Raw genomic sequence first — 18,172 nt, forward strand, 5'->3', positions numbered from 1 at the left:
GACAAAAAAAATTGAAAAAAAAAAACAAAACCACACGCCCCAAAGAATGAATGTTTATACTTCTACAAAAATCACTGAATAATTATATGGGGGAAGACAGAACACTCTCCATTGAAAAGAATACCAACTAAGGGCTGGAGAGAGAGCTCAATAGGCTGAGTACATGTTTTGAGTACATCTCTAGCACCACATGGTTCCCTGCACTCCACCAGGAGCAATCTCCAGGTACTGAGCCAGGAATAGCTTCTGAGCACTACTGGGTGTGGCCCCAAATCAAACAAAAAATAAAGTTTCATATATCATCTGGTATAAAATGACTATAATAGAAGTACATGTAACGTATGCTACTCCTGTTTCAAAAAATCTCATATTAGCATCTGTAATCTAAGCCTCCTACTAATTCCTTTGTCTATTTTTAGAGAGCATTGCTTTATGTCGTCAAAAGGATAGAAAAATCAGGTATGAGATCTATCTGGGGACCTTAGGAGATTTAAATGAAATGAAATAAAAATCTGTTAAGCATTTGTATAAAGCAAACTATCTTAAAGAGCTATACATAATTATTTTCTATATTAAGAGTCAAAAGACGCCCTCTCCTCTCTGGAAAGAAAGATGGCGGCCACATGGGAGCCTTGCGGACAGCAGGTATGAGCCGGGAGAGTGGGGGCGACTAAAACCTCATGGGAAGGGGGGGCGTTCCGGTCCGTCCTTCACGCCCTACCGAGGTCACCAGTCGCCCCCCCGCGAGCGGCTCTCCAGCACGGCCATGGCCCCAGAAGCACAAGGACTTAATGCAGAACCCAGCAGCTTGGAGCAGAAAAGTGAATGGACTATGCGTTGATCCAGCCCATCAAGTCTGCCGGAGGGGAAAGGGTGTTGCCCCATTCGCCCTCTCCTCTCTGGAAAGAAAGATGGCGGCCACATGGGAGCCTTGTGGACAGCAGATATGAGCCGGGAGTGTGGGGGCGACTAAAACCTCATGGGAAGGGGGACGTTTCGCTCCACCCTTCACGCCCTACCGAGGCCACCGGTTGCCCCCCGCGAGCGGCTCTCCAGCACGGCCATGACTCCAGAACACAGAAACCAATTTCTTAACTATCTGACTTTCAGTAGAAATACTTCCAGGGTCAATAGGTAAAATAGCAGAAATCCAAAACCAACATTTAATTCTTGAACCCAGCTGTAGAAAGCAAATCACTTCACAATGCTTTTTCAGCATGTCTGATTTGGGGGGTGGGGGGTAAACTCTAAATAATAGTGGTGAATCTTTTATTGAAACAATGAATCTAATCAAAGCAGATAGAGTGTTAACTAGAATTCATCTGCCTCACAGGGACGGGGAGGGGTGGGGGGTGGGGTTTTATTGGGGTTCTTCATGGTAAAAAATAAGTATTGGTAAAGGGAAATGTGTTTGATATTTGCATGACTGAGACATAAACCTGAAAGCTTTGAAACCTTTCCCACAGTGATTCAATAAATAAATTAAAAAAAAAAAAAAAAAAAAAAAAAAAGAGTCAAGAGTTTCTTTTATAGAAGAATTTAATCAAAATGTTAAAATGTATTCTGATTTTTTCTGATCTCTGACTTAAATTATAGTTATCAAAAGTTGCCAGAGATTTTTTTCAATGTAAGCAATTAATAACATATACCTCAAAAGAAAAAAGAAAGAAATCAAGGTCACGGATGAACCACAATATTCTAAGATAGATTTATGACCCATTCCCCAAATAGCACTACTTACTGTAACTGTATTTGCTTGAACAATGCTACATAATCACTAATCTGACAAATATTTGATAACTTAATATATATATATATAGAACATAACTTGACTCATTTTAAAAAGACATTATTTGGAGCTGGAGAGGTTGTACAACAGGTAGGGTACTTGCCTTGCACATAGGCAACCCAAATTCAATCCCCAGCACCCTTTATATGATCCCCTGAGTCCCGCAAGGAAGATTCCTGAGTGTAGAGCCTAGGGTAAGTCCTGAGCATTGCTTGGTTTGGCTCCAAAACAAGACATTCCTAGAAGGAAAGAACTTGCTTTGTGCTCTTAAGTGTGAGGCCTTCAGTTCAACTCCTAGCACCACAAAAAAATCATAAAAACATTTCTATCTTTGTTAGTTTATACTCAAGTGGGGAGAGGAGATAGAAGAAATCAAAAAAAGCAACCAGTCAGATAATACTTAGTGAATAAGGCTAAAGGGGAATAGAGATTTTAGCAAATAAAGGAATTAAGATTGTTTTATATAACTGCTAGGAAAATCCTCCAAGATAAGGACCATCTATGAGAAACAGAAAGAAAAGTAGGAGAATTAGTCATGTTGGTAGAAAAACAACTGGCCACATGTTTTACATGTAGAAGGCCTGGCATCGCCAAAGAAAATTTTTACAAAAGGAACTACAGGGAGATAAGAAGATCGAGATATGGAGAAGACATTAAGTATGCAGTTAAAATGCCTAACTTGTGTACAAGTGAAGCTCTGTAGCACTGTCCTCCCCTTGTTCATCGATTTGCTCGAGCAAGCACCAAGAACATCTCCATTGTGAGACTTGTTGTTACTGTTTTTGGCATACCGAATATGCCACGGGGAGCTTGCCAGGCTCTGCCGTGCGGGTGGGATACTCTCGGTAGCTTGCCGGGTTCTCCGAGAGGGACGGAAGAATCGAACCCGGCTCAGCCGCGTGCAAGGCAAATGCCCTTTATCGCTCCAGCCTAGGAGAAAAGAGAGTGAGGTAGAGGCAATATTTGACAAGGGAATAGCTGAGAGGGGAAACACATAGCTCAGTAGTACAGTACTTGTCTTACAGGTATGAGGCCCGCGTCTGATTCACAGAACTGAAAAAGGAAAAAGGAGAAGAAAAGAAAAGGTAACAGTTGAAATATTTTCAGACCTTATGAAAGATACCAATTCCCAAGTTCAGTATCTTACAAATGTATATATATATATATATATATATATATATATATATATATATAAGTAAAAGAACTCACAGGTAAATTCATCACTGAAAAACTGAAGATTATAGCAAAGAGATTTAAAATGGGACAAAAAAGTTACAATGGAGGAGGGGGAAATGACAATGAGAATGGAAACTAGTATGCTGAGGAAAAAAACATTTAGACTATACTAAACTATACCCAGAATAAATAGGGGCAGATGGACAACATTTTCAGACAAAATATTTAATGTGTCTGTTGCCCATCTAAGCATCTTTGGGTGAAATGTGTATTAGATCCCCTACCCATATTTTAATCAAGTTTTTCTATTTTTTTGTTGGTGTTATTGGTAAATGGTACCAGTTGCTTATTTTAGATAATCCCTTGTGATTATCATTTGCAAATATCTTTTTGTATTCAACTGTCCTTTCATTTTCTATTTTTTTTACACATGTCAACTATCCTTGCATTCCCTGAAAAAGTTCATGGCACAGGATCCAAATATGTATCATTAAATTCTGTTAAAATAGTGTCTAAATAATTATTTTTTTATTTTTGCTTTTTGAGTTCACACCCAGAGATGCTCAGGGGTTACTCCTGGCTCTGCACTCAGGAATTACTCCTGGCGGTGCTTGGGGGACCATATGAGATGCTGGGGATTGAACCTGGGTCAGCTGCATGCAAGGCAAACACCCTACCAGCTGTACTATTGCTCCGAACCCTAAAATAATTATTTTGTTGAGAATTTTTTTTTGTTCAAAGATATTAACCCATAATTTTGTTTGTTTGGTTGGTGATGCCTTTATCAGGATGACAGCTTTATAAAATGAGTTGAGGAATGTTTCCTCTTTAATTTTTTTTAACAGTTTGAAAATGATACTTATTAAATCTTCTATGATCATCTGTTAGAATTTACCAAGTAGTGCTTAGGAGGGTTAAGGGCCCACTCCTGGCAAATAGGGCTCATGGTTGTCACATGTAAGGTAAGCACCCTAGCTCCTGTACTATCTCTTAAGCCCCATGATGGTTTTCTTTAGTGATATGCTTAGATTCATTTCACTGTCACTGTCCTCCCATTGTTTATTGATTTGCTTGAGCAGACCAGTAACATTGTGAGACTTGTTACTGTGTTTGGCATATCGAATACATCATGGGTAGCTTGCCAGGCTTTACCGTGCGGGCGAGATACTCTCGGAAGCTTGCCGGGCTCTCCAAGAGGGGCAGAGGAATCGAACTCAAGTCAGCCATGTCAGCTGCATGCAAGGCAAATGCCCTACCTGCTGTGCTCTTGCTCCATTAGACTCATTTAAAAAAAAACTATGTTTATTTTCTATAACTTTGTGCTTTGGGTTACCATAAGATTCAGGTATAACTTTCCAAGTGTATGACATTCTGGTTTGGTTTATGGTTTTGTTCTACTCCCAGCAGTGCTCAGGGCTTACTCTCAACTCAATATTCAAGAATCACTCTTGGGGTGCTTGGGGCACCATAAGGGTACTGGGCATCTAATGTGGTGGGCCTCATACATTACCCACTATACTATCTCTACAGTCCCCATACTACTTAGATTTCAACATATTCCATAACTACATTTTTTGTGCTCCCCAAACTTTTTATTTTAATGTCTCATTTTTCACCTTTATGATGTATCACTTAATTGTGACTTTGTCTTACTAATTTTGCTATATATTTTTCCCAGTGACACTTTTAAATGGCATGCTTTTTTGTTTCGGTTTTTGGGCCACACACAACTGTGCTCACTCAAGGCTAATTCCTGGCTCTGTTCTCAAGGGCTCAGAGTACCATATGGTGTGCCAGAGATGAAATCTGGGTGGGACACGTATTAGGTAACTGTTTAACCCCTGAACTATCTCTTTGGCCCAAATGCTCTCTTGATATTAGTACTATTTATTTCCAGTTTACACAAATTACTAACATTTATGTAACATTACAAGTCAGTTTAGCCATGATAAATTTCTTGGGCTTTCTCTTATTTTTTTTTTCTCCTTTTATTGAGCTATACTTGGTGGTACTCAGGGATTACCCCTAGCTGTGCACTCAGCAATTACTCCTGGTGGGCTCGGGGTACCATTTGGAGTGCCAGGGATCAAATCTGGGTTGTCCACATGTAAGGTAAATGCCCTCTGCACTATACTATCACTCTGGCCCCCTAACTTTTGCTTAATCTTAATCACTACTTCAATTCTGAATGTTAATTCAGGTACAGAATTTTTGGTTGAAAGTTCTTTTTACTTCAGTATTTTGAACATGTAAATCTTATATGCTCTTCTGGTTTCTGCCAAAACTCTTTTTGCTTTGGGTTACCGTATAATTTGGGTTACCGTATAAAGATTCAGGTATAATTTTACAGGTGTATGACATTGTTTTGGTTTAATAGCTACATTAACTGTTATTGGAGCGACAGTACAGTGGGCAGGGTGCTTGGGCAGGGTGCTTGGACAGGGCGGACCCAGGTTGGATCCCCGACAACACAGATGGTCCCCCAGACCAACCAGAAGTGATCCCTGAACAGGAGAGTGTGGAGTAAGCCCTGGGCAGTGCCAGTTGTGTTTCAACACACACACACACACACACACACACACACACACACACACACATACACACACGAAAAGCTGTTTTAAGGAAAGGAGCAATAATAAAAAGGGCTAAGTACATGCAAAACACTCACGAGGCCTAGGTTCAATTCTCAGTACTACACAGTTCTCTGCTGGGAGTGACTTCCAAGCACTGGACGAGGAGTAGCCCCTGAGCACCTGGTTGTAGCCCAAAAGAAAATATTTACAAAGCTGTTTTACTTAAAACTAAATGCTTCCAAAATTATTTTATTTTTTGGTGACTTACCATGGGGCTAGGGAGATAGTACAGTGGGTAGAATGCTTGACTGGCACATGGCCAATGTGTGTTCCAGGCCCAGCATCCTATATGATTCCCCCAAGCCCACAAGGAATGATCCCTGAGTGCAGCATCAGGAATAACTCCTGGGCACTGTCAGGTGTGGTTCCAAAGCCCCCCAAAAAAACCTCAATAAGCAAGTAAAAGGGTTTGTTTGGGGTTTTTTGTTTGGATCACCTAGAAGTTTCTATGTCATCTAAGTGGGCAACACAGTTACAACAGATTAGAAAAAATGCACTAAGGGGCCAGAGAGACAGTACAGTGAATAATGTGTTTGCCTTGCACACAGCTTACCACGTTTGATCCCAGGTGCCTAAATGGTCCCCCAAGCCTGCTAGGAATGATCCCTTAGCACAAAGCCCAGAATAAGCTCTGAGCACCACTGGGTGCCCAGAAACAAAAAAGTAGATAAGAAATGTACTAAAAGAATTCTGTACTCATTTACGTCACAAGATTCTTAAGGTTTTAGTCAACTTTTAAGAAAATTATAGGCAATATCAGCTCTGGGTATAATTTATGCTTGCAAGTCAGTATAAAAATTCAACCACGAAATCAGCAAAATAGCCATAAATATACTCAGTCCACACGTATATATTACTGACCAACTATACTGTACCAGACATTCTTTAAGTTCTCTCAAACTATTTTATTTTTTTTATTGAAAAATTTTTTAATAGTGAGACATCATGAGGTACAGTTGCAGACTTATACATTTTTGTGCTTCTCAAACTATTTTAAAATTTGTTTTGTTTTGAGGTTACTAGACCACACTTGGAAGTAGCTCAGGAGCAATTCCTGAATCTGTGCTCAGAAGTGATGCTTGATGGTACCTGGGAGACCATAGGTGGTAGCAGGGGCCAAACCAAGGCCTATTGCTTGCAACAGAGGCTTTCCTCCTGTACTATGTCTCTGGCCCAAACTTTTGACTTGAGATGCTCAAGATGCTTTATAGTCTTAATAAGTACTAAATAACTGCAAAGAGCTTTGCCTTTTATATATAGTATCTATCAAAATTTACTTCTTGAGACATTAAAAACTAAAAATAGTTCTTATTTTATTTTTTTTCCTTTTTTGGATCACACCGGGCGATGCACAGGGGTTACTCCTGGCTCTGCACTCAGGAATTATCCCTGGCGGTGCTTGGGGACTATATGGGTTGCTGAGAATTGAACCGGGGTCAGCCGCGTGCTCAGCAAACGCCCTACCAGCTGTGCCATCTCTCCAGCCCTAAAAATAGTTTTTACTTGGGGGCCACACCTGGCAATGCACAGAGGTTACTTCTGGCTCTGCACTCAGAAATCACTCTTGGTGGTATTCAGAGGACCATATGGGACTATATGCCTCAGATCAAACCCATGTTGACCCTGTTCAAGATAAGTGCCTTAATCTACTGTACAATTTCTCCAACCACAAAACTAAAAATAATTTAAAGCATCCTAGCAACATCCCAGGTTCTGCTGGGGACTTGGATGAAACCTGGTGCTCCCGCATATAAAGCATACACGCAAGCCCTTTTGAGCTATTGTCCTGGCCCTAATTGAGTTATTTTAAATGAAAAGCAGTAATAATTGTTGAAGTATTAGATGTGGGTAGAAAGGACTGACAGAACATGTATACAGGAATTAAGGAGCTTATCTTGCATGTCGCTGACCTTGGCTGAAACCCTGGCACAAAATATGGTTTCCTGAGCACCACCAGCTATGGCCCAAACACCCTATGCTCTAGAAGAAAAAAAAAAAAAAAAAGAGATAAATGGTCTGAGAATGGGGTTCTTATCATTTGTGAGTCCTTGAGTGCAATCCATAGCACCATGGGGAAAATAAAAAAAAATAAAGAAAATGGATGGCTCCTAGATTTTTTATAGAGCAACAAAGTGAATATTACCACCTTATTATGATATAAACAACTCCTTATCTCTCCTCCCCTTCCCCCAGAGTGATCTCTCTCTTGTGCCCCCATGATTCCTTGCATACTTCTACAAAGATTCATTTAAGCATTTTATAACTAGTTGTCTTTTAGTGTTATACAAGTTTTGTTGTTATTTTTGGTTTTTGGGGGGCCACACCTGGCAATACTCAGGGGTAACTCCTGGCTCTGCGCTCAGGAATCACTTCTGGGATACTCTGGGGACTATATGGGATGCTAGAGACCATATGGGGTGTTGAGGATCAAACCTAGGTTGACGGTGTACACAGCAAGCACCCTACCTACTATACTATCTCTATGGCCCAAGTGGTAGAAAAGCTTTCTTATGAACAGAAACCACAACTTGAAAAGTACCTTAAAGAAAATAAGCTCTTATATTTCATGAGTAAATAAACTGAATGGAGATCCTCTAAATTTAACCCAGTTCATCCAAATGCCACTCAGTAGGGAAGGAGCGGTTAAAATCTGGGGTTCAGGACAACCAGGTCATCTAAATTCTTCTGTCATTCAAAGAACTTATTCAGAAAGTCTCACCTTATTTATTTATTTTATGTTTGTCTGTTGTTTTTATTTTATTTTATTTTTAAATTTTTATTAGTGAGACACCATGAGGTACAGTTGTAGACTTACAAATTTTTGTGCTTGGGCTTCAATTATATAATGATTAAGTACCCATCCCTCCACCAGTGCCCATTTTCCACCACCACTGATCCCAGTATCCCTCTCACCCTCCCCCATCACCCTCTGCCTCTGTGGCAGGGCATTCCCTTTTGTTCTCTCTCTCCTTTTGGGTGCTGTGGTTTGCAAAAGAGGCATTGAGTGGCAATCATGTTTGGTCTATAGTCTACTTTCAGCAAGCGAAGGTCTCACCTTATTTATGATGCGTTTTATTTTCTATTTACTATCCCATGCATAAATCCACTACCCAGTCTTGAGTTTGGTGATCTGCCCCAAATTCACTTTTCCCCAGCTTGTCCAGAATGGATGAATGCAAGTTTATCTTGCCTTTCCCATAAAAACCTTCTTCAGTTCCTCTCTTCTATATACCATTCACACACTTTAAATAACACCTTATATAATCTTAAGTCTTTCCTTATATCTACATCGAAGCAGCCTTCTCAGTTATCATAGGCTTTTTTTACACAGATAAAGATTTTCAAATATAAGATCAAAATTATCATGCAAATATGAAATAAATTTGGCAAAGATTTTAATTCAGTGAAGAAACCAGCAAGGTTTTAATACTGGTTCCAATGAAAATTTGACTTAAATAGGTCTAATGTAACTCTAAAAGAACACATTCCTACTGCATCAAGAATTATTTCATTGACATGAGTCAGGAGACAATTGTTCTGTCATCAAAATTGCTACAATTTTTACTGTTACCTCTTTTCACAGAGGTGTAAAACAGTCTAGTCAATCAAGGATGAAGGTGCACACCCTTAATCAGAATAATGTGACTCCTGAAAGAACCTCTAGAGGAGTAATTCTCAAAGTTGACTACACTGTCACCTAAACAGACTTAAACCACTGTAGTCTGTGTCTCACTCTGATGATTCTAACGTCATTGGTATGGTTGCGGTTTGGTTTCAACCACATTATTAGGTATATGAGAAAGACATTAAGGATTTCTAAAGCTCTCCAGATGACTCACTGTATCACCGAATCACTGTCATCCCATTGTTCATCAATTTACTCAAGCAGGAGCCAATAACATCTCTACTCCTCCCAGCCTGGGATCTTAGCAGCCTCTCCTTACTTTGGTTAGCAGTCTTTCCCAATGATTGGAGGCTCTTTCAGGGCCAGGGGAATGAGACCTGTTATCATTACTGTTTTTGGCATATCGAATATGCCAGGGGGAGCTTGCCAGGTTCTTCCCCTGCGGGCGGGATACTCCTGATAGCTTGCCAGGCTCTGAGAGAGAGAGAGAGAGAGAGAGAGAGAGAGAGAGAGAGAGAGAGAGAAAGTGTGTGTGTGTGTGTGAGAGAGAGAGAGAGACAGAGAGAGAGAGAGAGAGAGAGAGAGATTCTCCGGGAGAGATATATATGCATATATATTTCTCTATGATTTTGTTGCCTACTGTCTGAATCCCATCAAATATGGTGTGCTAATTATGGAAAATGAGTAGGAAATGTTTTATGATGTGTCCTGCGGCCGCAAAGCGGCCTGGAGTGTGGTGGTGGTTGGGTAGTGGAGGTCGGCTGGGTTCCTTGGGATGTGGAAGGGTCTCACCCACCCCAGTTGAAAACAGCCTGGCCCTATTCCATGCGGAGTCTGCTTCTCCCCTTGACTCCTTGGTAATCTGCTAGTAAAAAAAATTTTCAGAGAGGCAGGAGAGATAGTACAGTGGTTAGAGTGCTTAGCGTGCTTGCTAACCCAGTTTGATCCCCAGCATCCCATATGGTCAACCAGGAGTGACCCCTGAGCACAAAGCTGGATGCGGCCAAAACTGTCCCCTGACCACCAGCCCCCTCCCAACCCCCACAAATAAGTTTGAGAACCTCTGCTCTAGGTAACATCTAGCATTTCAGACTGCGGTAATTTCTTTTATTCATTTCCAATTTGGAAAATTTTTCCTACACAACACTAAAATTCATTCTAACTTGCCTTCTTTAGCAAATGAGGAAAATTCTTGCCACCTCTAGTTCCCACAGCATTCCCCTGATTCCTCTTCTCTCTGATTTTACCCAGTCTCCTTCCCTTGTTCCTATTCATCTTAAATTACTCACCAAGGGGGTGTTATGCTATTTCATATCATCCATAGTGTTTTACTTATAAATTCTCTAAGAATTACTTCCATATTTGTAGCTCTAATGTCCAGTCCCCCAACCTGTACATTACATTCTCCATTTGCCACACTGAAAACTTAGCAGAACCTCACATTCATCAAGGACCTAAACTTAATTCACTCTTTGCTTTGCTTAAATATGGTCTATTCCTGTGTTCTCTAACTCAGTTAAGATGTAGCTTTAACAGCACAAAGCATATAGATCTTATAGCTTACTCTTCTACTTCCTCCTTGAAGCTGCCTTTTCCAGCCACTTAAAAGCTTTTTTTTTTTTTTTGCTTCTTGGGTCACACCCAGCAATACTCAGGGTTTACTCCTGGCTCTGCACTCAGGAATCACTCATGGAAGTGCTTAGTGGACTCATGGGTTCTGGGGATTGAACCCAGATCGGCTGCATGCAAGGCAAATGTCCTACACACTTCACTATGTCTCCAGCCCCAAAAGTTTATTTTTGTTTTATATACTTTTGCAGTGCAAAGAATTGAATCCAGGACCTCATATATACAAGACAAGTATTATACCCCTGACTTGCATCCATCTCCCACTTAAGCTTTCTTCACTACAACTCCACAAGCACTCTTTTGCATCTTGCCCTTTCCTGTAGCCTCTTTTTTTGGGGGGTGGGGGGGAGGGAGAATACCTCAAGGAGCTCAGGGCTTATTCTTAGCTCTGCAGTCAGGGATCTCTCCTGGCAGGCTCAGGGGGCTATATATGGTGCTGAAGATTGAGGACGGGTGTATCATGTGCAAGAAAGCACCCTACCTGCTGTACTGCCTCTCCAGCCCACAGCCTTTTCTTTAAACCTCTATTTTTCTTTGCTCAACTGTCAATAAAGCTCCACACTGCTATAGTGTCTCTTTTATCATTCACTCAGATGCCACTGTTATTTTCTCAGTCAGGGGTCAAAGTTTTTCTGACTTGGTCTCATTTTCTGGGTTGTTACATAACAGGCATCTGTTGTTTTGGGGTATCCACTTTCTTCCTCCTTATTCTATTTCAGTTGAGCTGATTCTGCCTGTAGACAATGAGGCTCACAATAATTGATTCAGATATTGGTCCCAACAGAGCCATTGAAGTGCCACAGTCTTGCCAACTTCTGGGGCACAAGCATATGCTTTTCACTTCTGTAACTGCTATTGTTATTGCTAGATCTTACCACCAAAGGTCAGCCTTATAAGTCAACAGAGAATACATTTGGACATTCAAAGAGAGAAGTTTGGTCCTGTAGAAATCTTCTGAGCCTCAGAATCAACACATGTCTGAAGACAATTCCCCTTAAATTGTCCAATTACACCTGTCAATAACTTTGTTTATGCTTGACTGAGCCAAGCAAACAACTAGAGCATATCTCAACAGGTGACGAATCACATAAATAGAGGTTGGGGAGGGGAAAAGGCTTGAAATTAGTGGGCCAGTCAATAGGACAGGGGTAGAGAGGGAGCCCAGGAAGTAAACTAGGTCTGATAAAGGTTGAAAAACACTTTTAACTAGAGCAAAGGTACTCAAACTTTCTGTATCTGAGTCACCTGGAGAGCTTTTCTATTCCTAATGGGAGGTGCCATGAGCTAGCTTCAGTAAATTGGAAGCATGCTCTGAAAGCAGGCAGTCCAGGTTTGATTCCAAGTTCTACATGTTCTTCCAAGCACCAAGAGAAGTGACACTTCGAGCAAAATTAGTAGTCTTTAGCACCACAAGGTATGGTCTAAAAGACACACACACACACACACACACACACACACACATTCCTAACATATAATATTCCTAAGAATGTTAGAAAGAGAACCAGACCACGGACCATGACAATAACATCCAAATAATCTGAGGGTAGGACTTTGGTTTTAGTATTTTTAAATCTGTTTGGGTGATTCCAGTATGCAATCAGCTTTGAGAATTACTAAACCGCTGTACTGATCCAAAACAAGTGCTCAATAGCGCCTCTCTTCTGCCTCACATTAATTCCTCAGTCTGGAATCCCTAACTCCATTCTCTGTATTAAGATCTATCTCATACTTCAAGAACCACCTCAAATGTCTCTGCGAAGTAAATCACCCAAGGCTGGGAAACAATGGAGAGACAGCAGAGAAGAAGGTACTCACCCTGCACAAGGCTCTGGCTGTGACAATGGTCTGAATTCCAATACTGCCAGGTGTGGCCCCAGAGGACTGTTGGGTATGATACCATACCAAAGAAAAATAAGTGAAGAGCCATATCATACAGGGATTATCTTTACTTTTGTAATGTGAGAGCTACACCCAGTGGTACTTGTGAGTTAGACCAAGGTCACCCAGGACAGTTACAGAGAAGTTGTACTACCCATTGTACTATCTCTCCAGCCCCTGAATTCTATTTTAAATAGAATGAAGGTACCATAATCTAAACAGCAGATTAATACATAGAGAATCAACATATAGTAGGGAAGGTGTCATGATGTGGTGCTGAAGAGTAATCCCTGGACCTGGAAAGGCATATGCTCATGTGAGTAACATCCTAAGTAGTGATTTGAAACCATGCTTAGAGTCTCTGAACTCTTTTCAGAGGGTGGAATTGACTGTCAGGTAGTGTGCACAGAGCACTGATGTCTCTCCCAGCGACACTGTGTGGTCCTAACAGCTCTGGGCTCTATCCAGTAATGTGGTATTGCAGGAACAAGTGATGCCAGGAATAAACTATCTCTTCAGATCTTGAACTTTATTTAGTCTAGGGAAAACAAAAGTCACCAAAGGATACCAAAGAGTAAATAACAGGATCAAATTTGTGATTTTCAAAGATTACTCTGGTTTCTATAATTAGAGACGAGCAAGGGCAACAGTTATTTTTGTAACCTACTACTCAAGTACCCTAGGCAAAAAAGAAAAGTAGTGTGAGCTAAAATGGCAATGGAGATTTTTAAAATTATATTAATTTTAAAATTTCTGAAAAAATCCCTTATTTTACTTCAATTTCCCTGTGAACAAAGAAGTAATCTAGTGACTATCATTTTACCCACAAAACATAAAATGATTTGCACACAGTTAGGATTTAAATATTTGTTGAATAAATCAATGTATGACTCATAATGTAAGCTGTCTGAGGAACAGGAAAAATGGTGAATTATTATGAAAAGAGGAAACCGGGAAAGTAAGGTTTTTAAAAAATTTTTCAGAAAGTAAAAGATGAACTTGATTTTATTTATTTTTTCTGCTTTTGTGCCATACCTGGTGATGCTCAGGGCTTATTCCTGGCACTGTGATCAGGGACCAAATGTAGTGCCAGGGATAAAACTCAGTTCAGGCACATGTAAGACAAACTCCCTACCCATTGTACTATCTCTCCCTGAATTCTATTTTAAATAGAATTAAGGTACCATAATCTGAACAGCAGATCAATACATAGAGAATAAACATATAGCAGATATATATCTGGGGATGAATATTATCTACAAGCCAATCACTCCCCAAAAGCTTTGTTTTTCCCCCTGTGTTCCCTCCCTCCTGAACCTCTGTCCTGCATTCTTGATATATTCAACTGTCCAGCTGCTACTTAAATGTGTCAGAAACATCTCAAACTTAACCAAGTTCAAAAGTACAATCCAAAACCAAGATATAGCACAAAAGACTAAGAACAAGCTTTGCATACAGAAGCACTTGTTTGATTTCTAACATCGCATGGTACCCAAACACCACCAGTAATGACCTTCAGCATCAAGTTCAGAGCAGTCCTGAGCACTGCTAGATGGTGCCAAAAATAGGACACAAACTCCAACCACACTTCTAGTATCTTCTCTGACTTCATTTTCTTTTTCCCCCCTTTTTTGGGGGTCCCACCCAATGGTGCTTTGTACTTGGGGGTTCACTCCCATCAGTATTCAGGGGACCATGTGGTCCCAGGGTTTGAACATGGGCCTCCCACATGCAAAACATGTACTCAGTCCATTGAGCTCTCTCTGGCCCATGGCTAAATTCACTTTCTCAGTAAAATAAAAGGTAAAGGTAAGGTAGCACAGGTCTATTTTTCTAGTAACTCAAACCAAATAAAAATTTAAACCATTCCTAATTCCTCCTTTCTCTCCAGCAAATATCTAATTGGCCAACAAATACTGGTTATCATACCCTCTAAGTATATTCAGCATCTTGACTACTTCTCACCTGCCCACCACTATCACATGTGGTACAAGTCATTATCCCCTCTTAAGAGTAATGTGGTAACCTAATTTTCCTGCACCAGGGAAGCAATTGCCATAACAAATGCTCTGCAAGAAAAAGAGTAGGGAAACTCAAACTTTCCACCCTACCCTCCAACCTCATCTGTTCTCAGAACCATAACCAGAGCACCATTGGTTCTGAGCAGCAACTGTACTGCAGTACCTAACACTGAACCATCTGGGCCAAATGGTTGAATGTCACCAGGAATGGACCCTTGAGTGGCCTCCAACACTCAGAGCCCCCTAAGTGCTGCTTTCGAAGCTACCTTCCCCACCCCCCAATAAAAAAAAATGGTGCAAAGTTAAGTAAGATAATTACTGGGGCTGGAACTCAAAAGGCTAGGGCAGAGCCTGGAGTAACCCTAAAGCACAGCATATATGGCCCCCAAACAAGGGACAGACAACTTTTCTAATCTATTAACAGGCCTGCAATCGAACATCTCTGACTTCATTTCCTAGTCTCCATCCCCCCCCCATCACTTATTCTGTGTCAATCATGGGTTCCTCTGTAGCTTCTGCCAAAGATTAAGTACATTTCCACCTCAAGGCCTTATCATCCCCTATACTACCTTTCCCTGAATACCCTTTCCCTAAATATCCACAACCAATTACCTGCTTTTTTTTTCTTTGTTTGGTAACACCCAGTGATGCTCAGGGGTTACTCCTGGCAGTTCATGGGTGAACCATGTGGGATACCAAGGATCGAACCCTGGTCAGCCGCATGCAAGGTAAATGCCCTACCCACTGTGCTATCACTCTGAACCCCCATTACCTGCTTCATCCCCTTGTTCATTTGCCATCTTCTGAGATTTTCATAAGTCAGATTTAACATACAACTCTACTCCCACCTCACTGCCAATGGTTTTTTTTTTTTGAGGGAGGTGGTTTTGATATCAGTGATATCCAGTGGCTATGCCGCCCTGCCCCCTCTCATTCTTTGGGGAATCACTCCCCCGAATGCTCACAAGGTCATGCAATGCATTGGGATCCTTGGGTACAGAACACAGGGCTCCTGCATAAACAGCAAACACTCCAGCCCTTTGAGTTATCTCTACGACAGTTGTATTCTTTTCCCCTCTCATTTTGTTTGTTTGTTTTAGGGGACACGCTCAGAAGTGCTAAGGGGGTACTCCAGGCTCTGCACTCAGGGATCACTCCTGGGGGTGCTCAGAGGCACATATGTAGGGCTGGGGATCCAACTTGGGTCAGCTGCATGCAAGGTCAGTGCAAAAGCACCTGACTTAATGTCCCATATCTCTCTGGTCCCTCTCCATCCATACACACACACACACACACACACACACACACACAAACACACACACACACCTCGTTTCCCTACTCTCTTTTCTTGCAGAGCATTTGTTATGGCAAATACTATGTATTTTTTACTTTCTGGGACCTGGACAGCAGCTGATCAATAGCCCATAGAACAGAAGAAGCGCCCTCCTTCCAGCCTGGCCGTTTCAGGGAAAGATGGGGGTGTGTGGGGGGGAAGCAGAGAGCTCTAAGATTTCACCCAGTGCTCTGATCCCTAGAAGGATTAAGACTTTGCCTAGAAAGAACAACTGTGCTTTGTCTAGTCAACCACAAGGAGGAGTTGAAGAGGGAAAGAGTGGAGCCAGGAGCAAAATCAGCCTGCGCAAGATTTTCCTTGCTCTTCCTACGGCTGCCTGCAGGCGGAACCAGCCGGGATGGAGGTGGAGGCGGGCTGTCACTGAATGAATGATTTTCCTCCCAACGGAGTCAACTCAGACACACGGAAATCGCCCACACTAAAAAGCCACGAGTCCCTTCGAAAGGGAAGAAAAAAAAAGTGTGGTGGTGGGGAGCCAAGGAAATGCACATCCACGGGTCACGAAGGGCTTGGGAGGATGTTAACTTGCACGGCGCCGCAAATCTAAAAAGAAAAAGGAAAAAAAAAAGGCCACAAAACTCCGGGGAGAAGTTCCCAGGGGGGGCGCGCGCAGAGCCGCGTCAACTTCCACACCCGGCCCCCAGGAGCTGGGCGCTGGGCCGGAGCCCTCGGGCCAGACAACTCGCCAGTCCCTGCCCAGTGCCCCGGGCAAGGGTCCTCCCGAGGGCGGGACGGTCCTTCCCCCGCCGAGCCCGATCGGACCCGGGGCGGTCCGGTCCGGAGTCCCAGGCTCATTCCGACCCCGACCTGCCTTGCCCCCGCGGGGGTGGGTGCGAGGGTGGGGATGGGGGGGCGGCCCGGGACTCACCGCCACCTGTTGATGCCCACGTTGGACGAGCCGGCGAACCAGGGGTCGAGGATGTAGACGCAGCGGATGGTGTCGGCGCCCTGGATGCACTCGCGGAGCGCGGGGTTGTCGTGCAGCCGGAGCCCCTTGCGGAACCAGTGCACGGCGTTCACCACCCCCATGCCGCCGGCGCGGGCGCGGGCGAGGGCGCGGGCAAGGCGCGATCGCGGGCGCTCAGCGGCCGGCGCGGGGCCCAGGCGGGCGGACGCCGGGCCGCGACGGGCCGCCGCGCGCGCCCCGGGCGCGGGGCGATGAATGGAGACGACGGGCCGGCGGCGCGCCGGGTCCCGCGGGGACGCCCTTTAGGAGACGGCGCCCGCCACCGCCACCACAGCAGCCGCCGCCGACGACGCCGCCGCCGTCGCCACCAGACACATCCCTCGGCCGGGCTCGGAGCTCCAGGGAGCCGCGCCGCCACGCCGGCCCGAGAGCCGGCCCCGGCAGCCGGGGGAGACTCGTCACGGAAACCTCGGCGCCCACCGAGGCGGCCCCCCTGAGGAGAAGAAGCGTCCGCGCGCGCGCGCGCGCGAGACCAGCCGCCCGGAGCGGGGGGGAGACGAGGGAAGGACGCGGCGGCCGCCCCGGGCGGAGCCGCCTTCTCTGGGCCCCCCGGGAGCGACGGTGAGGCGTGGGGGGGGGGGTCGAGGCCGCGGGACGGTCGCCCGCCGGTGCCCCAGGTCCCGAGGCGGCCGGAGTGACTCCGCCGCCACCGCCGCCGCGTCAGCGGCCTCGGCCCCGCCCCCGGCCGCTCATTGGCCGGCGCGCCGCCCACGTGACGACCGGCACCTCACGTTTCTGAAGTGTGTTTACTACCGCGGCTCCGAGCGGGGCGATCGGAGCCTCCCCGCGGCGCTGCTGAGAGGCGGCGGCCGCTCGCCTAGGGGCAGCCCGTCGCCTCCGGCCGCGAGGGCGCGCTCCCGGGGCCGGCCCCCTTCCCGCGGGCGCTCGCCCCCGATTACCCTCGCCGCCCGGCAGGCCCCCCGCGTGAGGCAGGCTGGGCCCCGCCCTCGGGGACAGCGGGCGGCTCCCATTGGCTGGGGCTCCCCGGGACCCGGATGAGCACGGGGCTGCGGGGAGCTCGCGAGCGCGCGCCCGCTCGCGCTGGAGGAAGAGGAGGAGGAGGAGGAGCAGGCGCGCGTGCGCGCTCGCGGCGCCCTAGC

At 44.5% G+C, this 18,172-nt stretch overlaps 1 protein-coding gene across 4 annotated transcripts in view; it reads right to left on the minus strand.

Moving 5' to 3' along the window:
- The window catches only part of CRY1 (cryptochrome circadian regulator 1), a 63,415-nt gene extending 46,281 nt beyond the window's left edge, over positions 1 to 17,134 (minus strand). For all 4 annotated transcript variants that reach the window (XM_056115261.1, XM_056115260.1, XM_056115259.1 and 1 more), the window contains exon 1: positions 16,974 to 17,134. In XM_056115261.1, the coding sequence (XP_055971236.1) occupies positions 16,974 to 17,134 (161 nt within the window). The remainder of the gene's footprint in view (positions 1 to 16,973) is intronic.
- Positions 17,135 to 18,172: the final 1,038 nt, after the last annotated feature.

This window comes from Sorex fumeus, unplaced genomic scaffold (assembly GCF_029834395.1).
Source record: "Sorex fumeus unplaced genomic scaffold, SorFum_2.1 ptg000003l, whole genome shotgun sequence".
Taxonomy (NCBI): Eukaryota; Metazoa; Chordata; class Mammalia; order Eulipotyphla; family Soricidae; genus Sorex; species Sorex fumeus.